We start from the raw sequence: 24,873 nt of genomic DNA on the forward strand, positions 1-24,873 counted from the left end.
AATCAGTAGGTGATAATTCTTATCACCTACTGTGCCCTTCCCATTTCAGACATTTGAGAACTCATGGTGAAAGTCTCGAAGGGCTTAATCTGCTAAACACTGTATCAACAGGGAACGGGAGAGTTGTTAATAACTTTACAACACTGGCAGCCATTTATCTTCTCAAACCTCACAACACACTTGTGAAGGCTGAAGGGCCTGTTTACCGACAGTGAAATCAGTGTGACATACACATATGCAAAACAGATCCTTCCTCTCAGCCGTGGGTGCACAAACCTAAGCAAATCTAAGTTGACTTACATATAAGATAGCTATCCTGCAGAAATAAAACAACATTGTCCTTTGGAACTAAAAAATTCATTAAGCTTTGAGGAGTGAAAGCCTACTGCAGCAGGAGAAGAAAAATAGTTTACTATCCAACCTTTTATGTAAAGAAAGCTTAAAAAAAACCCTCAAACCCACCTCATGGTCCCTACCAGAACAGTTAATCCGCAGAAAACTTCATTTTCCATATGGTATGCAATTAAAGACATAAAGAAATAAAGAAAAAGGCCTGTGGACACCTCTTTTTTTCTGACTAATGAAAAAATAATTCTAAAAATTTCAAAGTTCTGGCAATTAGTATTTCACTCCCTTGCAGAGATTCTCTAAAGCCATGGACTTTTGGGAAATGCTCTGTAGTCAAAGACTTCCCAAGTCCATAAAGTCAGCCTAGAAATCTAATGAAATACTGCTCACTGTTCTGAGAAAGCACAGCATAAGAATTTCATGACAGAAAAATGAGATTCAAACATGCTGTGAACAGTAAAAACTCAAGTCCTCCAAACTAATATAAAAATACTTCGTGCTCTCCACAGCAGTGTTGGGGAGCACTCTCCTAACATCTCCTACTGCAGACTTCTAAATCACCTGAAAATAATTCTTACGAGAAAAGCCGAGATGCAAAAGCAGCCAAATGTTTGAACAGTATCACAGAAGAAAAGACTGCCAGAGTATCAAAACCTAGTCCTGAGGCAGGCTTGTAGATGGCATTCCAGTGAAGCGGCTTTTGTTTCACATCCTATCCAGCTGAAGCATTTGGGAAGGTAGCTTAAGTATTTTAAGTATATGTCAGATTTTGATTTCTATCCTGTACTTGTACTTCAAGTAGTAGTAAGTTGTCTCATTGTGGCAATCTGCTTGGCCTGTTTTCAATTAGTACCACAAAGAGAACCAACACTTCTGTTGCACAGCATCACTGAAAAAATGCTTTCTGAAAAGATGTACCTACAGAAAAATCATGCACAGAGAAAGCTCATCTAAACCAGAATTAAAATGGTGCCATTTTCCTCAGCAGTATGTTTGGGCTTGTTCTGGACTACAGCTCTCAGGTCTGACAAACCGACCTCAAACAAATGACAGTGTACGGTGCTGATGATAATTCCTGCCTTCTGCAGTCTCTGCCATCCATGACTCAAGAAAGATCTCGTCTTCCCTGATGGGAAGGGAGACAGCCCAGGAGCCATACCCACAAGAAATCAGCAGACACTCTGCGGCAGCAGAGACTACAAGTAACTTCTCTGAAATATTGCAGTTATTTCGTAACAGTCTGAATAACCCCTAAGAATGAAATCATGCCTTAAGCTGCAGATGCATACCTTGGGGCTGCACTAAGAATGCTTTCAGGGGAATGAACAGACTTCAGTAACTCACTACTACCAAAGTACAAATTCATCTACGCAGATACACATGCTGGACTACGATACTTCGCCAGTGGTGAAAAATACAGCACACATATACAAAGTTTACAAGCAGAAGATCCCACAAGGAATATTGAAGATCAACATTTGGAAATATATGTTTCAGTTTAAACAGTACTAATTAAACATTAACACCCATGGAACAGAACAACTCGGAGAAATCTTTGGGATGTTTGTTTCTCTAGGGGAACAGAACACTCAAGCAGATCACATGCTAGTGAACATGGTCCTGCAAGTAAGCTTGTCTTCAGTGCTGTTTTCTCATGAAACCTGCATGTAATACAGGACAGGGACAGAGAAATACATGATATGATAACATTCAAATGGTGAAATACCACTGGAGTGGTGATCTGGCTTTTTACACCCATGAGACGAAGCTATAAAACGATTTATCACTCCCATAGTGCAAGACATCAGCCACTGCATAAGGACCATCATCTCTTCTGGCAACTACCTATGTAGTTCCAGCTTATTTTGAGCTGGGGTGCTTCCTGAGTGCATCAGGAGACGAGGATTCAAGTTCTGGGAGCTCCTACAAGCATCCGGACATCCCTAGGAAAGCCACAGGCTCCTACTGCAAGGCTTTCCATACTGCCCTCGCTGAAAATGCCTTCAGGCAGCAATCCTTGGAAAGGCCAGGGGACCCCCAAAAAGATGCTCGAGACTTGTGTGAAGAACAGTGGACAAACCTGAGCTTCCCAAATCTCTGTGCTCAGCTTCTCCTGGTGCAAATGGGGTGCAGCAACTCGACTGAAGCAGGAGTCAATTCCCCAATCTGCAAACCACCACACGGCACTTTCATGTGCCTCTATTCTGAACCTCCGTACCCATGGGTGACACGTAGCTCACCCCATTCAGTTCTGTGTGAACACAAACACCTTCCCCCATTACACCTGCATACCAAGATAAAAACCTCAGGTTTCCTTTAGAAAGGAACAAATACATCGAATAACATTTTATCTTCTAAATAAAAGTAGTAACAATCAGCAAATAAAACACAATCACTTGAACAAACCTAATCACACAACTTTGCTATATGTGCATATTTCCCATTAAAAAGCCATTTATTTAAACTCTGCTTCTGATTTCTGTTGAGTGTGAAACATTCCTCCGAGTGCAAGAGAAGCTGTTAATAACCACAGACATCACTAATCACCCCGTGGCCACGCTGACTCCAGTACAGAAAACTCCTGCACAGAAGCGTGGCATGGGCCTCATGCTGTACAGCAGACAGTTTCACTCCTGTAAATTTATCAGCACAGCAAAAGAAAAAACAAAAAAAGGAACCATTTTAAGTATTAAACCATGTCATGACTTAAGGAATGAACAGAATGTTTTCAAAATGCAAATATAAGGCATCTGTATTTTAATTACAGGATCAAAACTGCAAGATGCTTGTTTCCACACACATTTCTTTCATTCATCTCCAGAGATGGCTATGTACAGAGAATTAGTTTCATAGTATAAACCTACTCCCACATACATTCCCAAAATAATTTGCATGTATTACCAATAAACAAACACACACACAAATTTTCAGGCCGCCCACAGACATGATAGACAAAAAGAGGATTTGTCACTATTGCCTTTGGGATTATAACTAAAATTACTTCAACTTTCAATACAGGGAAAACAGAATCCAAGAACAGCGTGAGCTTCAGTGCCATACATTTAACACAATGGTCATTTAAGCCGATAAAATAAATAAATAAATAAATAAAGGGCCTGCAAATAGATCCTGTTGCTATGTAGCTGTTTTCTTATATGAAAGCTAACAAAGGCTAAACAGAACCTTGGCTACAATATGTTTTTCTCTGTTATACTCAATGAGCTCAGTTTTGTTGCTGTCAGCCTGTAAAACTGACTTTTATACTGAGTCACTAAGAGGATACAGATGACAAACAGCTCCGTTACGAAAGACTGACAATACTTGCCTTGAGAAGCAACAGTAACACGACGGTGGCAAAGCTCACTTCATCTCTGCTTAACATACAGCTGACAACACTGCTACAGGCATTGTGATGCCTCCACAGTCAGGCTGAGTCTCGATTTTAATTTCATCCCCCAAAGACCAGTTCTGTGGCATGAAACGTCCCATCTGATTTCCCAAAACCTTTTTTTGGGTCATGAATCCATAGCATAATATCTCACCAGGAAAACTGCTCCAGTATGAAGTCACTACAGCTGCATGCTTGTTAGCAAGGTGGGGAAAATAAATATATTGGTGCTATCCTAAACACATTCAAAACCCCATACTCAGAATTAAGAACAGGCAAACAAAACAAAGCAAAAACCCCTACCTGATTCTCAGGGAGGCTCCAGATAAACATTAACGGCAGGCCAAAAACTAACTGCAAATTACTTTATAACTGGACTGCATAGAAAGATGGCATAACAAATATTTTGGGAATTATGAGAGCAGAAGCAACACAGATGGCGGCTGAGACTTAACAGCATACTGGTAACTCAAAACCAGGGTGAAACATTGCGTTTTCTGGAGGCTTTCTACAATTTAGGCAACAGCCAGGTACTGTGCTAAAAGCATTCAAACTCAGCAGCAAAATACAGTCTGACCTCCAAACATGCTGTACACATCCCAAAGGCATCACTGATATTTGGGATAGCATCATACACAGAAAATGAGTCATCTCTGAGGAAGGTGCTTGAACATGGACAGAAGGGCATGCCTTCAAAATGTAAATGTTTGACTGTTTAAGCCTTACTCCATTACAATTTCCTACTATCCTGTTATTAGCCAGATTTCTTCCTGTTGGGGAAAATTACAAGCTGTATCTGAGGGAGATTTCTGCAGCTCATCTGTGGCAGATCCCATGCAGGCAGTGACCCTCTGATGCCATACAGCTGCCTGCATGGTTGCACAGGGAGGTTTTCGTGCCTGCACCTCACACACATCTCAGGCCTACAACTCAATATTCCACGCTTGATGCCAAATTCACATAGACCAGAAGCATAAGCAGCACACCCAGGGTGAGCATCATCAGACACATTAAGGGATCATATGAATCGTGACATATGGAGCACCACAGCATCAGCAAAATCCTTTATATCAATGTCTTCACATGTTATGTGACAGTAAAGGTGGCATCACAGCCATTCTGAGATGGGAACACCCCAATTTTGTGCACTTTCTCAGCAGCACCTTCTAGTTTAACCTGCAGCAGGAACTAAAGCTGCTTCTCCCATGGTCACATCTATCAGGAGGAGAAAGAGCATCATCACGGAAATCTGCCCACTTCTGTTGGCTCATCTTATCCCCTCACACCTGCTGCTGCAGGGCACGGACCCTACTGCAATAACAGCAACAGCTACAGGAGCTCATCTTCTCTCTTTTCCATCTACAACATCCGGAAGAAATACAGCCTTCATTTATGAAATGAGTGATGGGAAGTCCCGTTTTACCTGGAAATTTTAGGTCAGAAAGCATTCTGTGTGTTCTGGAAAAAAGAAAAAATTTTCAGTTGAACTCTCTTGATTTTCAATGGAATGAAGATTTTAGCCAACCCCAGACGTGCAGTGTTAATAACAGGTTTCTTTCAATATTCTGAACACGTGAAAAGACACAGACCACAGTGAGAAACTTCTCAAAATGTGACAGATTCAAGCTGAGGTCAGTGTTAAGTAAACCTCACCTACACTACACGTGTTTTCTTTGCATACTAAGCCCTTACTGCATATAGCTTTCATAATCAAATTCTTTGTCACGTATAAAAGCAAAAATAAAGCTGCAGTGTGCTGAACTGCATCTGCAAATTCCAATGAGTGACCTGCTTCCTTAGTTTTGAAATCTACTTCATATTTCTTACACTTCAACACATCAAAATCTCCATGCATCAGTCAAGACAACTACATTTGTGCCTTGACACCAAGATGGTTTAAGAGCAAGAACATGGAGATGAGTTTCAATACACATTATCCTCCACTTATCCTTTTAAATAACCATAATGGGAAAGTAAATTTAAGAGTAATATGGGGATCAACAGAATATATTGAACAAAAACAGTGGGCTAACTGGATGTTGAAACACAGAATCATTTAGGTTGGAAAAGACCCTTAAGATCATCAAGTCCAACTGTAAACCTAACATTGCCAAGTCCACCACTAAACCATGTCCCTAAGCACCACCTCTACATGTCTCCTAAATACCTCCAGGGATGGTGACCCAGCCACTTCCCTGGGCAGCCTGTTCCAATGCCTGATAACATTTTCAGTGAAGACATTTTTCCTAATATCCTATCTAAACCTTCCCTGCCACAACTTCAGGCCATTTCCCCTCGTCACATCACTTGTTCCTTGGGAGAAGAGCCTGACACCCACCTTGCTACAGCCTCCTCTCAGGTAGTTGTAGGGAGTGATAAGGTCCTCGGCCTCCTTTTCTCCAGACTAAAGAACCCCTGTTTCCTCAGCCACTCCTCATAGAACTTGTTGTCTAGACCCTTCACCAGCTTTGCTGCCCTTCTTTGGACACGCTCAGCACCTCAATGTCTTTGTTGTACTGTGGGGCCCAAAACTGAGCACCAGTGCCAAGTACAGGGGTATGCTACTTCTGCTGGCCACACTATTTCTGATACAAGCCAGGATACCATTGGCTTTCTTGGCCACCTGGGCACACTGCCAGCTCATATTCAGCTGGCTGTCAACCAACACCCCCAGGTTCTTTTCCACCAGGCCACTTTTCAGCCACTCTTCCCCAAGCCTGTAGTGTTGAATGGGGTTGTTGTGACCCAAGTGCAGGACCTGGCACTGTGCCTTGTTGAAACTGTATTTACAGTTCTTTGGGCCCAGCCATCCAGCCAGTTTTTTACCCAGTTGAAGAGTACACCCGTCCAAGCCATGAGCAGCCAGTTTCTCCAGGAGAATGCTGTGGGAAACAGTGTCAAAGGCTTTATGAAAGTCCAGGTAAACAACACCCACAGCCTCTCCCTCATCCACTAAGCAGGTCACCTTGTTATAGAAGGAGATCAGGTTAGTCAAGCAGGACTTGCCTTTCATAAACCCCTCCTGACTGGGTCTGATCACCTGGTTGTCCTATACATGCCACATGATGGCACTCAAGATGATCTGCTCCGTAACCTTCCCCAGCACTGAGGTCAGACTGACAGGCTTATAATTCCCCACATCCTGCTTCTGGCCCTTCTTGTAGATAGGGATCACATCTGCTAACCTCCAGTCAACTGGGATCTCCCTGGTTAGCCAGGACCACTGATAAATAATGGAAAGTGGCTTGGTAAGCAATTCCACCAGCTCCCTCAGTACCCTTGGATGGATCCCATCCGGCCCCATAGACTTGTGTGTGTCTAGGTGGTAGCAGGTTTCCCCCTGGATTGCCTTCATTCTGCTCCCTGTCTTTCAGCTCAGCGGCCTGGGTACCCCAAAAACATTTGGTCTTACTATTAAAGACTGAGGCAAAGAAAGCATTAAGTACCTCAGCCTTTTCCTCATCCTTTGTCACTGTGTTCCCCCCCACATCCAGTAAAGGATGGAGATTCTTCTTAGCCCTCCTTTTGTTGTGAATGTATTTATAGAAACATTTTTTATTGTCTTTTACAGCAATAGCCAGATTAAGTTCTAGTTGGCCCTTCTAATGTTCTCCCTGCATAACCTCACAACATCCTTGCAGTCCTCCTGAATTGCCTTCCCCTTCTTTCAAAGGTCATAGACTCGCTGTTTTTTCCTGAGTTCCAGCCAAAGCTCTCTGTTCAGCCAGGCCAGTGGTCTTTCCTCGCAGGCTTATCTTTTGGCACATGGGGACAGGCAGCTCCCGTGCCTTTAAGATTTCCTTCTTGAAGAATGTCCAGCCTTCCTGGACTCCTTTGCCCTTCAGGACTTCCTCCCAAGGGACTCTGGCAACCAGGCTCCTAAACAGGCCAAAGTCTGCCCTCCAGAAGTCCAAGGTGGCAAGGAGAAGGCTAGCAAATCACTTATGTAATACATGCAGCCAGAAGTATCGCTCCATTGACAGGGTAACGTTCTTTAGATAAATGTACCCCCAGGAAAAACAACCACCCAATCAAAAAAAAAACCAACTAAAAACAAGTTCAGGGTTTCAAAGCAGCAATGCTTGCTGTTGTTACAATCTGTTTATCCACTCAAGTGAGCGTTTTTAAGTGATGGTACCGATGTCATCAAGCCCATGTGCTATACTGATAAACTGTTGATGCTAAATTACAGATTCCTTTGTTACCACAGGACACATCACTTCAGCATGCCCAATATAATCTAAAATCATTACCAAATACACTTGTACTGTCACTATGTCACTCAGCAGTGCAGCCTCTTGCCATGAACAATCATGCTTTACATTGACACATCCTTTTCCTACGCTGCCTGGAGGTGAATGATAAAATTATGAACAAATTATTAACAAATTAACCAATTCTTTTTTCATTAGATTGAATCATTAGTCACCTTCAGCTTCTGTTCTGGCAGAATAGATGTGGCCATTTGTCACTGAGAACAAAACTGCAAAGACTTTTTACGTGGAGTAGAATATCCTACCTGGAACAACTTCAAAAAGGAACTTTCCTGGACTTTCTTCATTGCAGGGATGCTCAATTACTCTGTTGCCAGGCAGAAAGATGATACCCTAAAGAAAAAAAATAACAACGAACATGGGATTAAAACTGCTACCATGCTTCTGACAGACTAACGCTTCTTCTTTTTGAACTGCGATATACATGAATTCATGGTGTTGTGCCTGGGCAGCTGACTTCCAGAGTGAGACTTGAGGAGGGATTATCCCAAAAGCCAGCATCATAGATCCCCTTAATTAACTAGGGCATTCAGTAATGGCTTTAGTTTTTTTTCATCTCTTGGGTTTTTGATACCATGCAGATTCTTGTACTAATCCCACTGTGCTGCAGGGAAAATTTGAGACTAAAAGAAAGGGTTAGTTTGACCCTGTCAGTGAAAAACTATGAAGCTGCATGCATGAGGCAGATGAACTTACCAGCTAGGCTTCTTGGCTAAAGCCAAAGGATATGCGGACAGAAGAGTAACCTGAATTTGTGGGGTGTATTCCCAGTTCCTGCTCTGTGCCCTTTTGCCATACCATCCCAGGGAAGCAGTACAGAGAAAACATCCCACTTCCACCCACTGGCAGCATGAGCAGACGGGCACACCGCAAAGCCACAGCAGGCACAGTGAGGGTCCTGTTCAAAGACAAATTTGCTACAGGTAGACAGATGTGGGATAATCTTTGTGACGGGCACTGAACCCCTTTACTACCTTGAGAAGGCAGATGGGGAATTTTAGGTGTGCGTTATTTGGTTACAATGGTTACCAAAAACAATGCCTGAAACCCTCAAAACATTTCTGGGGCTGCAGTGGAGTGAAGACACAACTTTTTTTTTCCCCCATCCCCTCCCTCTTTGCCCTGCTGTCACACGGGATGGATAGACTGCCCCTTTGAGAGCTCTTTTTAATTTTCAGATATTACAGCTCTTCCTAGTATCATTTCCTCCTCCGTTAGCAGGCAGTCCTTAATGAAATTATGCTGGGATGGCTGTCCAGGGGTAAATTTTCAGAGTGGCATCCTAGGAACTGTGTTAGTACAAGCTCTCCATCACTGCTAATGGGAGATAATACCTACTTACCAATACTCTCAAATTACCACATAACATACCTGTCTCCAAAGTAAACAACTTATAACTTACACGGCTTAATCATAGAGTATCTCAAGTTGGAAGGTCTCCACAAGGATCATTAAGTCCAACATGGAACACCATTTTCCACAGCTATTTCACCAAACACTGCTTCTAAGTATCTGTCAGACCCCTCATCTAAACAGCAGTAAAGATATTCCTGTGCAGGAAAAACGTTAATTCTGATATCCAGTAGTTGTTGGTACAGCCTGTAACCTTCCTTACAAGCAGAAGCATTTACAATTATTGGGAAGGCAAGACAAGCAGAATGCTATAGTCTCCTTGCAATGGATACCTTACAAATTGACAGGAGAAGCCACCTGAAGAAACAGGCAACAAATGTGTCACGAAATCAGTATTTGTACCAGCTGATGACTGAGCTCTACACTGACTTGTCAGTATATTGCTGTCTGCCAGCGGGTACAGTGTGTCACAGGAAGCCAAAAACAGGGTGCGCAGATATTTTATCAGATCATACAAAATCACTTCCATTAAAGGCTAGGATACTTTTTATTGAAAACAGATGAAACAGAACAGTGTTCCACTGAGGTGGTATTAGCAGCAAACACTAGCAGTTGTGGGCAGCTTTCCCCACTCACTGCATACACAGACATATTATGAGCATTAAGCGCCTTAGTCCCATAGCTCTACTAGAAGCTATTTTCCTTCATTTGGCTACAAGCAGCAACTGTTAATAGTTGTCACACTCCAAAGCCTTCTGTGAAATACCTTATTAGACAAGAACAGTATCATACACAAAAAAAAGTATATGAACAGGAAAAGGTAGGTCACAAAATAGCTCAGCTTCTCATGTAACAACTGGAGAAAAAACAGCAAATAGAAGGAATAAATTTTTCTGAGAATTATGGGAGACCAGGAATAAGAATCTCTAAAAAACATTTTTAACTACATGTATTTTATGTCACATGTAATAGACTATTAAGACTGGTATAATTTTCTTGCCCACTTTAACTTTCAGCTTGAGCGGGTTTTACCTAAAAAAAGTTCCACCCAGCACACAGGATGGGATCAGAGTCTTCACGCTGGAGTACATGTCACAGGTCAGGAGCTGGTGCCAGTGAAGGCATACAACATATTTAAGTTAATTATACGCCTTGCTATTCAATTAAACAAAAATACAAAACTAAGGAGACCTAGCCTACAGCACTATAAACTAAAATCAATTTACAAGACAGTAAATGAAAACTGCATTCAACTTTGCTGTCAACTCATTAGCAACAGACATGCTGCAGTCTCATTACAATGTGATGCATTCCGATTCTTTGATGCAAAACCCTTTTAGTGTTTACTTTACAGTGAGCTGCCCTAATGACAGATTTTTGAGAACATAAAAACAAAATAGTCATAATATTTATAACCTTAGCACCTTCATTTCATAGATGAAACCTATTTCATCTACTAAAACATGAAGCCTACAGCCACACGTGACAGCTAAGGTAACATGAAGAGAATCCAGACAGCAACACCGTACAGAATATTGCTGTGGTTTAAAAAAACATGTCCTCAAATGGTAATTTTATTTTATGATTTTCAGAACTATTACTGAAGACATCAGCGCATATGAAATACTTAAAAATATATACATATGTGCATTTTTTTTAAATAAGAAAACAGCTTTGTTTGTGCAACATGCACCTGGATGCTCCAGACCAGCAGGGAAAGCCTAAGAGAGCCATTGCAGCTCTTTCACTTCCCATTCTGTCTGCTTTCACACCCACCTGTCTGCCTTCACCATATGGCAACACTTCCCCTTCAGTAAGTTTTGTAGCTATCTGCAAACGGTACCAAGGCTATCTGGAGTGTCCCTTTGCTCAGTTTCTCAGCAGCTGACGGCATGTTTCACATGAGCATGCCGACAGCCAGGGAGCACATCTGTACTGCAACAAAACCCCTGAAGCCCCTCATGTGGCACAGCCCTGGCTGCCAGGTATTTGGTAGGAGCAGGGGGACCCCAGTCCCCATGTCACTGCTGGTGTCCTTGCTCAGTTATTTTTCTGGATCCTTAAGGTGCAACATCTGGCCCATCCTTACAGCTTGGATAATCCCAAGAGTACAGACTATCTGAGAGTTGCAAAGGTTCAATAAGTCACAGCTCTGTTTTTTCCCCTTGAGTATCTAATTCCAGGGGGAAAAAGAAAAAAAAAAAAACAAAAAACCCCACTATATGGTCTTAGACACCTAAGAAGATAGTAATTTGCACATAAAAGATGAAGGTGATTTCCAGAGGAAATATATGTTTTGACTTGGGTATCAGTGCATGTAAATGTTCCATAATTAGAAAACTTCATATTGCTTCATATCAAACTCCACAAAACAATCAAAATTGTTTAAAAAAAATCTCAACCCAAGACTACAGATTGGACCAGATTAATATTCTGCTTTCAAAAAAGAAAAAATCATGTTGCCAGCAGGGAATAAGACATACAGTCTGTAGAAACATACAAAAAGGGAGTGGGAGAAAAATGTGGCCCTGACCCAAGTCCCTCCTCGATCCCATTGCCATTCTGTTTGCAGGCTGTGCCTCCACCAGGTCAGCAATGTTTTGCAGAGCTCCTGCTGTGGTAAACCTGGGTTGTTTTTAAATTTCCAACATTTCTGTCCTTACCAGGGCAGTTCTCCTTCTCTAGCTGAGTGCTGAGGGTGACTCACGGGATGCAGAAGTCTGGGTTGCTCAAGAAGCGCTGGCCTTTTCCCTAAGCAAGTATCAAGGCCACTTCCAAAGGAGCTTCTCTCACACACTGCTTTTACTACAGTACATTGTTGCTTCAAACCAAAGATCACCTAAATAGCAGAACAACATTTTTGTAAAAATCAAAGATCTACGTATATGAAGCCTTTAACTGAAGAAAATTACTACTCGGTGAACAAAGTGCCTGATAGAATACTGCAGTGCAGCAAGAATGGCTTTGGATTAGCCACAGCATTATAGTCTTCCTCAAAGAGCTGTTTGATCCCTGGCAAACTGCCACACTTGGAGCACCATTCAGAAGATGAGCTTCATGAGGAAGCACGGAAGAGCAGACAGGACGGCCACCACACCAGTGCTTCGTGACAGCCAGCTGACTGGAGGTTATTTCCCTTTTGCACATTCTGTAACACTTGAACAGTGAAGCAACCCTGTGCCTCTTCTTTCTTTACCATTACTCTTCTCTAGGTACACTTACCCAGGCTTGTTTGAACTTTATTTTCTGATGCAGACTTAACACCTGTGTTCAAGAGATACCAGGTTTTCCCCACGAAGCTTACAGTACGAGGAATTCCCACGCCTTTAAGATGCTGACTGGCAATTACAAACACAAATACATGAGTTTCAGTACCTCTGGATGGATTTTACTCAAAATGCATGTAGACACATAAGGAAATTGGCTTTCTTGCCAAAACAGTGTCTTCAGTATTTATTCTAATACAGTTCCCCAAGGCTGAACTGGCCTATTTGCTTGCTCCTAGTTTGTCCTGCCACTCCTTAAAAAAGGTATTTCAGAAGTCCACAGTATCAGCAGTTATATCACATGTTCCTCTTGCCCTTCCAACTTCAATGGTTTACCAAAGATCAATGAATTCTACTTCGGCTTTCAAGATAAGCACTGCATTTATCTATATGTTTTTCTTGTTTCATGGGAAACTCTTCCCAGGAATATTTTTCTGGTACTTTTGTATAGTTTCAGTTAACTTAAAAGGATCTTCACATAGTTGCTTCCTCTTTGTCTGTTGCTAGAGGTTGGTTAACCAGTTAACCACAACAACACAGAAGTGGCTGCATGGGTTTGGCAGCAAAGGCTGCCAGGGTTTTATCCCTGCCAGAGTGCAGCCCCTGAACAAAGGCAGCCCAGCTACTCATGCCTCTCTGCAAGGTGGCTCCCAAATATGCTGGACTGTGTTCCTCAGAAAAAAAAACAGTCCTCAGAAATAGTGCTAAGAAGGTCTGCAGCCTGCAATCAACTGCTATTTCCCATGCCAAGCCCTCTCCCTGCCTAGGTGGTGACAGATTAAACAACTCCACAGCTCTTAGAAAAGGTTTACCCCTTCCTCTGTTTCTGGGAAAAAAAAGAACCAGCTCTCAGAGAGGTAGGAGGGTCATCAGCCAAGGAGGAGGCAGCTGATGGAGAGGATTAAGAGGCAGAAAAGATCTTTGAGTACATGGGTCTGTTATGACCCACAGCCATGTAGAGTGTAGTGCTGTTGTGTGGTTTCTTTTGTCACTGTTGCCATTTCTGGAAAGTCTTGAGTGTCATACTTAAGAACAACAGTGCATTTCAACTTGGATGGCATCTTAAACTGAAAAATACTCCATTTAGTGGATAATACCCTCAACATCACTAGTATTTACAAGGTTGCAGCCTCAAAGGTACTTCACAGTACAGCCTGTTAATCAATCCAGATTAAATAATACACCTGATACATATGCCCTAGTTGGGCAAAGCTCGGGGGATCCCGAACGCACTTGGCCCTTGTGCAGCTCTGGTGTTTGCTATTACTGTATATTATGAAAGCAAACTTACTTCAAGAGCCTTAGTCTGCAAAAAAAGCATCCTCTGCCAGAGGCCAGCTCTTTGTTTCAAATTCACTGGCCTCTCTATCCAATTAAGTAACAATGGCTGATTTCAAAACATTTCAGTCATTCCTGTTGCTGTCCTACAGTTATAACCTATCAAGTAATTTGGTGTGATTACTTAGCAACAAATCTATAAATGGGTAGTTACTACAAGCAAGCCTAAAAGGTTGTAACTGTGACTCAAGCAGTGTAAATGCTCTGACACCTAACATCCACTGATATTGTGAAGCGACATAATTGCTCTTCTTCAATTTAAACAGGAGGTATTTTTGTCCAGAAATCTCTTATCCCCCATGTACCTTAGGGGGTGGGATACTTAGCTTACTAGTAAACACTACATAAAGAAAACAAGTTTTACCTGATTTGACTGAATTCTCACTGTTATATATATGCAATGCCATGTTTTCTAGCATGTGTTACAATAGTAGGACAACAATAAAAAAGTTAATACATGCTATAATTATAAGAGAATGAAGGAATCAGATATTCTCTTATAATAATTTATTACAAGAGAATGCGATTTTTTTAATTTTTATTATGAGTGGATTTTTATACCACTTAAGCAACCAAAGCTCTGGAAGAAGTACAATTACTGCAGGAGGTGATGCAGTCTTTGTCATGCAGTTATTGCAGCCATTTACAGTTTTGCAGTATGCACAGGGAGAGAACAAGAAGTGCTATCATATTTAAGGCATCTGGGGGAGGGGGGCTATTCAGATTTTAGGGGGTATGTAACATGCCAGGAACGAAGACAGAGGAGGACATAGAAATTACAAAATTACAAAACAAATAGGGTTGGCTGGATAAAATTCAGTCAATCCGACATACATTTCTCTGGCATCAATTCCATCGCATTTGACATTTTCTCATCCCACTGCATTAACACATTACTCCAGTTTGTTTCTGTTGAAGAATGAGAATCGTCATTTAGTTCCCAGAAATTCCACAAACGGGAGTTTAAAGGGGATTTTTCCTTTACCTAAGGAAATGTTCAAATCTACCTCATAGCTTAATTTTCCAAACAAGAAGTAAATTCACCTTTGTGGTGGGTGAATACCACATGTACTGTTCGCTTGGCCACGAGCGTCAAAGCATTTATTCTGACATGAGACACAAAGCTGGCAATTTTATTAGTACGTGATTACAGTTTCTTTAAATAGTTTTCTATCCTTCTCTTCTGCCACACATTTCACTTAATGGTTGAGTGCCTCTCTGTCTCTGCTTCAGAGAAACTTCTTTCCTCAAGAATGAAGCAATCTTGGCTTGAGCAGCCACTAGAAAAAGAACTCCTTTTTTTTGTTCCACAAGAGGAAGAAAGCTCATACCAAGTTAAACTATTACACCACAAAAAATTAAGTTTCCCTAAAACCAGAGGTAGATACAGGCATATTGCATGCCTACAGTTTTCATTCTCTAGTAACAGCAAGAGAGAAGAGTGAACACTCCTGACCATGTCTGAGACACTCTCTGAAATTATTAAAAGCTTTTTCTCATTCTGAATGCTTCCCAGCACCAACCCCTATGTTACAGTTGAAAATAAAACTTGACATGCTCTCTTCCTTCTCTAAATCCTGCCTGCTATTTTAAAGAGATTCAGACAGATCTTGGGTTAGTATGAAGCAGCTTTCCTTTCTACAGCAGATTTTCTGTGGTATCTGGAGAAGCTTCAACATCTCTATTTTACCCACCCTCTCCTGGCTTCTCCCTGAAGAATGAGCTTATTGAATTATATGTTGCCAGCTTCTGTGAGAAACACTGTGCCTCCTGGAGAGATTTTGCTTTTCTTTCCCAAGTTTGTCACAGGGGGCTATAAGGACCTGGGGAAATAGTTATAGGGGGTGACCCAATTCATGAGTTACCTTGGGCATGAAGGCATGGTGTGCCTCTGCTCCAACACAAGCACTCCCAGGAGCAATTAGGACTGTGATTTGGGAGAGGGGAGACAGGTGTGACGGGACTGAGCTCAGTTAACTGAACAGGACAGGACACAGGGTCCAACAGCTGGAAGACATTGTGGGAGCTCTACAATATAAGGTGCCTTCCTGGGGAACCCACACTACAATAGCCATGTTGCTTACAGAAGAGACCCCTTGGTATTTTCTGAAGATAAAGTAAAAGGAGACATGTATAAATAAATTCAGAGACTGCACTGAGTTTAAGGACTCATGGGTACGAGCTAAGCCCATTATTAGATGCATGCATGGAAGTTTTGACAAAATTTGATCAATAGACAAGAATGGGACTGGGCATTACTTAGTTACTATAGAAGAGAAAGGCAGGTATGAAAAATCTTACTTCCAATAGCTCTGGACAATAAGAAACTTAGCTTATTATTAGACAAAACTATTTTTCCAAGGAAAAAACCAATAAAGCACAAAGCATCAGAACACAGAGGACCAAGTCTTGCTTTACAGATCTCTTTTGCTAAGGAAATTTACTGACTTCTAGTCCTGAGAATGTCTAGGCCAAAACAATGCAATTATTCCCCAAAAGGATGATATTTGGCAGGAGAAAATTTCAAGTATGGACTCTCATTTATATACAGAGCTCTCCAGTAACAGTCTTGACAGACAGAGCAACACTGTGAGAGAATGTAGCATGTATGATTGAGCAGGTTACATCAAGTCAGTCATTAAATACTGAACTAAACATTTTTCAAGATAAGATTCAAAGGGGGAAAAAAAAAGCCCTAAAACTGAACTTTCTATTCCATCTTTTCTTATTCTTATTTCTTTTCTTATTTTGAAAAGGTGGGCAACCAGCGGTCACTGCACACAATTGCCTTATCTCCAAGGGTCAAGTGGATATCATTTATACACTTTATTTGGTTTAATTCTGACAGCTGGTGGGCTCCAGTCCACGATGGAAAGAGAAACATTTATAGTTACCAGAACTGCTAATGATAATCAAGTGCATTGTTGCGTCTTATTCTGAATTATGCTTTCACATTTCAGGAGAATTTATTGAGGGGGAAAACAGTCTAACAATCTGTGGAAACACTAACAATATTACATCCTTGTTGGAAAAAATACAGCTGGATAGTTATGGTTGACTTTTAGAGCAGATTGTCAAGACCTGACCCACTGTAACTGTTAGCAGATTAATATGAGCGATAGATATCACAACATTTAAAGGAGCAAATGTCACCCTGAAGCACAGATGATGGAGCAACAAATAACTTGTCTATTTGCCTCCGAACTGAAACAGCCTCAGTCTGAACACGGGACCCAGCGCTGGGAAGTGGGTGCAGACCCAGCACAGAGAAGGTGGAAAAAAACCAACACAAGTGATCAGAAAATAAATCCCACAACCTCTCCCTCAAATCTGGTTGGTGGGCCAAAAGGAGCTGAAGCAATTTGCTCCAACATAACCACGTACTTCAGTGCAGTGACTTGTCATCATTTTCTGAAGATCATCAACAAAGACTAAAAAAAAAAAAGATAATGCCATACAAATGATAATCAAATGAAATCAATAGTTAGGATTTCACCATTTTTAAGTCCCAAAAAACCCTCCCAGAGAGGCCTCTGCAGGGGAGGGAGCTTACTCGGGTGTCTGAGGCAGGTTGACAGGGGACTGTGCTACACCTGCCAGCAGGAACCCTGCAGTCACTCCGGTTTAGCACCAGAAGAAATTCACTTTCACTATCACTTAAATACAGTTACCTTAACACACACAATCAGAAAAACAGTAGTGGCTAAAAACCATGGTCAGGTGTATCCCCAGTGGAGGTCAGACTGCTTCTGCTCATCAGAAATAACCTACCACTTTCAAAACGTCTCATCTAGGATCATTATCCTTCTTTCCCCCCCTTTTCTTCAGCACTTCTTACTGGCTTATGATAAGAGTTTTGCTTATAACAACCTAATACTACTCTGCTCTTATAAAGCCTACTAAAAGGACAAAATAGGGCTTTTTAAACTGAAAATCAAACCAGATAAATAATTTTTAAATATACAAAAATCATCTTTGTTCTCTAGGTCCAGTGTGAACATGAGAAGAAACAGTAAAGAGCTGGGGAGCACATCCTTGAGAGACTGAAGTCTTCAGCTCTGAAGCACTTCAAATACAGATAAAGACAAGTATTTATCAGGAATGATTAACATAAAACTGTTCCTGACTTGAGAAAAGGGATGATTCAAATCAGTTTGTTTGGTTTTGGTTTTGTTTGTTTTGTGATTTCCATGTTGAATTTAAGCAGTAAAATCCTTTCCAACCCCAACACACACAGCTTTTTTCCAGGAAAACTATCTATGGCCAAGCATCCCACCTGAGGACAATTCATTTCCAGGTCAGTATGTAGTAAAGGTTGAAGTTGCTGCAGATTTCCTAGAAGTTACACATACAGTGCAATTTTTACTGCACAAGTAAAGAAAGGTGACAGAAACTTTGAAGCAGGAATACAATTCCACTGAAGTAATTTCTTCTTTTCCTGTGCAAATATTCCTGTTGACTTGTGGCTAGCAAGAATATTCCAGTGGAATTTGCCTGTCCTATGTAAGTTACCATCTTGCAGGTTTTTTTATTGAAGAAGAAAAAAATCAGTTTCACATGGAAAAATTTTAGAGCTTAATGGCAAGGGTTATCTTTCTTCAAGTTTTTTTAATGCCTATATTGCTTGTTGTTTTAACATCTAGACATTGTTTATATTTCGCCTATATAGTAAATGTTTTATGAGCATGGCTTATAAGTGCTACTGGACTACAAATACCACATCAACACAATTTAAATTGCTCATTTAGCTTTCTGGCATCTAGTGTAAGATACTCTGTTGGTCCTTGTCTAAGGGATTACGTTAATTAGCAGTGATTCTATCTCAGGGAGACTGGGGTCATGTTTTGACCTATCTGAACAATTAACACAAGTAAAAAACTGATTCATTGATCACAAATTACTTCTCAAGCAGTACAATTTGTATACACAATTTTTTTTTTCCAGGTTTTACTTTCAGCGTATTAGTCTGCTTCTTCCATTCTGTGATACTGTTTTCAATTTAAAACTGGGCTTCTCAGTTTCTCATCTTTATAAATGATCTGAATCACACATTTTGATAACTTCACATTTTTATAGCTTTTGCATGAGATCTAGCTGTTTCTTAATCAAAGTATTAGTAATGTGTTGAAAAGTATCCTTAAATATTTTTATTATGCAACCATTTTTATTACTGAGCAGAGAATTCTGGCTGATTAAAAGCTGCCTTAGGAAATGAACTATTCAATATTTGATGGATGCAAGCATAAAAAACACTGACATTGTTTATAAACATGCCAAGTTTGCCATGGAAAGCTGATGCTTTTGGCAAGATGAAGGTGTTCTAAAAACTAGTGTCTTGGGCAAAACATAAAACATATGTAGATACCTACATAAATATATCTATGAATTAAAACATACTTCCACAACTTGAGGCAGAATTTTGGAGAGACAACATAAATGAAACACTTGTTATTTTCACTCGGAAGTTACTGCATGTGCACGTTCCGATGTGCTGGGAAGAAAGGAAAGAAGAGCTTTGTAGAATATAGGTCTCGCAGGTGTCACTGTACAAAAAAATAGAAGTTTTCCATTACATTTATGTAAGTCTCCTCAGAATACTTGAATACTTGAAGCGTTTTTCAAGGACTATGCTTAAATTAATAGGTATGTAAGAAAAAAGCGCCAGATATCCCCTAATTTAATTACAAAATTAAGGCAGGGTTAAGTGGGAGCTGGTTTAGGTCAAGCCAAGTACCAATGGATGACAACAGCCCCAAACCTCCAGACACATTCAGTTATGCAGAACACATGCAGCTCTGCAATTTTGCTTGCACAGGTTTGTGTGACAGTTTTTTATGTACACATGGTTTCTTCATAATCCTCAACTTGGACCCTGCATTCAGGGCTCTTTCAAGTTGTGGCAAGTCCATGAACTGATCTGGGTCACAAAACCAACATAGGATAATGTGAAAACCACTCAAGGACCATCACAAACAAATCCTCGCAGTGCTAGTTTAATTGACCTAGTGTTTTTCCTTGGATATCCCTCCTTTCCTACTTACCTCCTTTGACAGCCAGGACAGGGATGCTAGTTTGCTACTCCAAGAGGAATTTACAGGGTGCAAGATGAAAATCATAAGCTAACACAGGCTGGAAGGGGCTATAGTCAAAAGGTAACCATGGCAAAAAAATCCACTTTTCCAGCCTTTATCTCAGCAGTTTGGCTATAAGGACACTATGGGAGATCACATCCAAAGCATTGACAAAGCTGAGCTCTACAGCTGCTCCCTCTCTATCCAAAAGTCCCCAGAAGGACTTGCTGCTGGACCTGACCAGGGACTGCAGGGAGACTGACCTTTTGAATTAAAGATGTCTTTTAAAAATAGCCAGTATGTTTCAAGATTATGCTTTCTCAAAGCAGCATTTACTTCAGTGAGAATAAATAAAACTTTCATAATCTCTCATGATCTTAGTCAGTCTCACCACTGTGCCTGGTAAAATCGTGGAGTGGATCCTCCTGGTAACTAAGCTAAGGCAGGTGATAAATAAAGAGGTGACTGGTGACAGCCAACATAGCTTCACTAAGAGCAAATCATGTCTGACAAATATGGTGGCCTTCCACAATGGAGTTACAGTGCTGGTGGATAAGGGAAGAGCAACAGACATCATCTACCTGGACTTGTGCAAAGCATTTGACCCTGTCCCGCATGACATCCTTGTGTCTAAATTGGAGAGACGTGGATCTGATGGATGGACCACTCAGTGGATAAGGAATTGGCTGGATGGTCGTGCTCAAAGAGTTGTGGTCAACGGCTCAATGTCCCAGTCGAGAGCAGTGACAAGTAGTGTCCTCAGGGGTCAGGGTTGGGACCAGTGCTGTTACACATCTTTGTCAGCAACATGGATCGAGTGCACCCTCAGCAAGTTTGCTGACACCACCGAGCTGTGTGGTGCAGTCACACACTGGAGGGCAGGGATGTGCCATCCAGAGGGACCTGGACAGGCTGGAAAGGTGGGACCATGCAAACCTCATGAAACTCAACAAGGCCAAGTGCAAGGTCCCACACATGGGTCGGGGCAATCCCAAGCACAAACACAGGCTGGGCGAGGAGTGGATGGAGAAGCAGCCCTGCAGAGAAGGACTTGGGGGGTGTTGGTGAATGGAAAACTGACTGTGAGCCAGAAATGTGCACTTGCAGCTCAGAAAGCCAACCATGTCCTGGGCTGCATCCAGAGCAGTGTGACCAACAGGTTGAGGGAGGGGATTCTCCTCCTCTGCTCCGCTCTCGGGAGACACCCCCCCCCCCTTCAGTGCTGGGTCCGGCTCTGGGGGCACCAACATCAGAAGGACACGGATCTACTTGAGCTGGGCCAGAGGAGGCCATGAAAATGATCAGGGGGCTGGAGCACCTCCCCTGTGAGGACAGGCTGAGAGAGTTGGGGGGGTTCAGCTGGAGAAGAGAAGGCTCCAGGGAGACCTTAGAGCAGCCTCCCAGGACTTAAAGGGGCTACAGGAAAGGGGGGAGGGACTCTTGATCAGGGGGTGTAGGGATAGGATGAGGGGTAACGGTTTTAAACTGAAAGAGGGGAGGTTTAGATTAGATATGAGGAAGGTGAAGGCTTTACTGTGAGGGTGGTGAGACACTGGCACAGGTTGCCCAGAGAAGCTGTGGCTGCCCCCTCCCTGGAAGGGTTCAAGGCCAGGTTGGACGGGGCTTTGAGCTACCTGATCTGGCGGAAGGTGTCCCTACCCATGGCAGGGGGGTTGGAACTAGATGATCTTTAAGGTCCCTTCCAACTCAAACCATACTATGAGTATGAATCTAGATTTTTACTCACTTCTAATAATGCTGAAGGTATTTTACAACATTCTGTAAAGGTACAGCAAGAATAACTGAGTGTACTTAGGTTTATTACAGCTTTTTATGGGTTTTCATATTTAAGTACCAAATCATCATTTATACACTTTTCCATAAAACAGTGTGACAAGCTTTCTGCAGACCTCTTGGAGTGGTGTCTTGCAGAGTGCCAGACAGTCTAGGGTAAAATTGGATTCAGGGTGACTGGAGGCCAACATTATTAACTGCACTGTAGCAGCTGCTCTGTTCCACACCATATTAATATAAATAGTTTAGATTCCATGTTTCTATTTTAATAGATTACCAAAATATAAATGTCCATGAAGGTCTTCCTGGTCTGCAGGAGAGACCGCAGTATCCCTTACAAAACCAGAGGATGAACTGCAATTTATGCAAGAGGAGAAACCAAGACAAAGTTCACACAGCAGGTGAACAGAAACAAAACTCCAGGTTTTCTGGCAAACACACTAATACTCTGGCCACCGGACTGCTTCCTGTCTGGAGTTATTGTTGAAAAGGGGCCTCTCCTTCAACTACCAAGAAAAAAAGAGTTCATACCAGTCATCTGCTGTCAACACTTTGGAATCTGCTTTTTTGAAAGACAGATAGCTCCTGAAGTTTTAAGCATTTTTAGAGGCACATTTTATTTCTGTTGCACATTTATTTTCTTCAAAGTGAAAACACAGGGCAAAGACATCAAATACGTTAGTCCACCAACCTGCAAGTAAAAATGTTTACTTTGGAGCCTAACCAGAAATGGCCCCATTCTTCTGGCATGCTCACAGCTACAGAGCACACAGACTACAGCTGGAGGCGGGGATCATCATGGGAAACCAAGGTACCGACTAGGACACAGCAAGAAAAAGGGAGGAGGTGTCTCAAATTTCGAGTTGCTTGTGAAAGCCATCACATCATTTTGTCTCACGGGACAAAATGTAGTTCAGCCAAAAGAAAAACAGAAAAGCTCCTGAATTTCAATCTCACATTTGAGCCATTGGCTCAAGGCTGCTTCAAAGCCTGTTGAAGTCAGAACAGACAATGACGGTAATTAATGATGTTTTTAAATTTTTTTTAAGGATTTAATTTTACAACTCCTGTGCTGCTACCAATGGCTATTATTGATCGTGCCCATTACTTTGCCTATGTACCTCACAAATCTCTTCATGGCTTCTTCGCTTGCTATGCTACCTCCTTATCTGCTGCTTCTACTTTTTCTAGTTCCTTTCTACCTTCTACATCCCTTCTACAAAATCAGAGAGCTTCAGTCTGGTCATTGCATAGCTTAACTAGAAGTTGAGTATTGTTTAGTCAGTGAGAAATGTTTTCTATACCCACAGTAAGGGAAGGACAATCAAGGAACTACATAACAAGCATCCACCATTCTCCTGGATGGAAAACAAGAGTGGTGATTCATTGAAGAGCATAGGAAAAAGGATCCTAGTAAGTTGTCATTGTCCAAACCACTCCCAGCCACAGGCCCTTAAGTGACCACTTATCTCATCAGTGGTAAAAAAACAGCACACAAGTTTTCTGCAGACTCTTAGAGGATGGCACTTATCCTCATGCAGATGTTTCAAGTTCAATATTTCACATGTCCTAACTCCCCCCTGAAAACAGGCTGCAGAAAGGAGACTTGCATGAACCCTTCTCCCACTACTGCAAAAAAACCTCCACAAAGCCCTGTCTTACAGGGCTTAATGCACTCAAAGGCTTTCTCTCTCTCTCTTTCATAGACAGAAGTATAATGTCCTAGTACATTTTTGGTTTACTCCGAGAAACGCATCATCTTCCATTTAGAAAATCCAGAGGAACTAATTTCCCATTGATCACATGGCACAGCATGAGCTTGGGCATCCTTTGGCTCACAACAAAACACTGGGTCCCAGTGGCTTTGAACAAAAAGCCCATCCTCATGGCTGAGCTGCATGAAAGCCACATTTAACGGCCTTCTTCACCAGTTTGATGCAATTCTAACTGGAACACCAGAGTTGCTCCACTTAGAAGCATTTGCTAAACGATATCACAGAGTGCCTGAGATAAGGTAAGTCTCAGCAAAGGCAAGTGACAGCATTAATTGGACTTTTTCTATTAAATGAAGAACAGTTCATTAAAATGTTTAACAGGTGGCAAGTTTGGCAGCTCTATCGTGTAGGCTCTAGACAGATTTATCATGCCTTTCATTTTAAAACATTTATGTGAACACATTTGCTGAGATAAATTATCTTATTCACAAAAGCATCCTGTTTAAGGCTGCTGTTTTAACTGTTACGTCAATCAAATCACGTTGTAAAGATGTTGGCATCAATTTTGACAACCAGCATCTTATATTTATAGCTTTGGAGCTCTCTTCATCGGTTTCCTATTCCAATTCTGGTAACTTTTACATTTTAAATCTACAATCATCAAGGAAATACCAAACACAAACTGGTTAACTCATTTAATGTAACTGGATGGATACCCCAAGCAAAGCACGCAGCTGCAGGTGAGCTGCTGCTGAACGTGCCCCACAGCAATCCAAGACAAGACATCTAGACTCACAGGCACATTTTGGAGTTGGAAGGTGGGGTTGATATGAAATGCTGCTTTTATGGAAAAGTGAGATTTTATCCATTCTAAGGCTTTTCACTGAACAGCTGTGCTAGGAAACATCTGTCTAAAGGAAAAGAGATTATGCTGCTATGATTTCCCATTTTTACTCAGGAACTCAGTTATTTGTGTATACAACCGTGTGGTGGTTTAGCCCCTGCCGGGGTCTAAGACCATGCGGCCGCTGCCCCTCCCCCACAAAGGGAGTGAAATACAAAGCCCCAAGACTGAAATAAGGAAAGGTTTAATACAACAATGCAATAGCAACACAACCAACAATAACAATAACAATAACAGTAATAGTGACAGCAATTAACAGAGCAAAATAGCTACCAAATACAGCAGTGGGAAGCACGATGTACAAGACCACGAGTGCACCACGCTCCCATGCCAGGAAAAATGTGACCTGCCAGGATGTGACTTCCACATGGTATCTGAATAACCCGGCTAGAGCTCCCCCCCCACTGCTGGGGAAACTTAAC

At 41.7% G+C, this 24,873-nt stretch overlaps 1 protein-coding gene across 1 annotated transcript in view; it reads right to left on the minus strand.

The window, feature by feature from the left end:
- Positions 1-24,873, minus strand: part of ARHGAP24 (Rho GTPase activating protein 24) — a 228,940-nt gene that overhangs the window by 135,943 nt on the left and 68,124 nt on the right. The window contains exon 3 of the mRNA XM_074823888.1: positions 8,256-8,343. Coding sequence (XP_074679989.1) covers positions 8,256-8,343 — 88 coding nt within the window. The remainder of the gene's footprint in view (positions 1-8,255; positions 8,344-24,873) is intronic.

This window comes from Strix aluco, chromosome 4 (genome assembly GCF_031877795.1).
Source record: "Strix aluco isolate bStrAlu1 chromosome 4, bStrAlu1.hap1, whole genome shotgun sequence".
Lineage (NCBI taxonomy): Eukaryota > Metazoa > Chordata > Aves > Strigiformes > Strigidae > Strix > Strix aluco.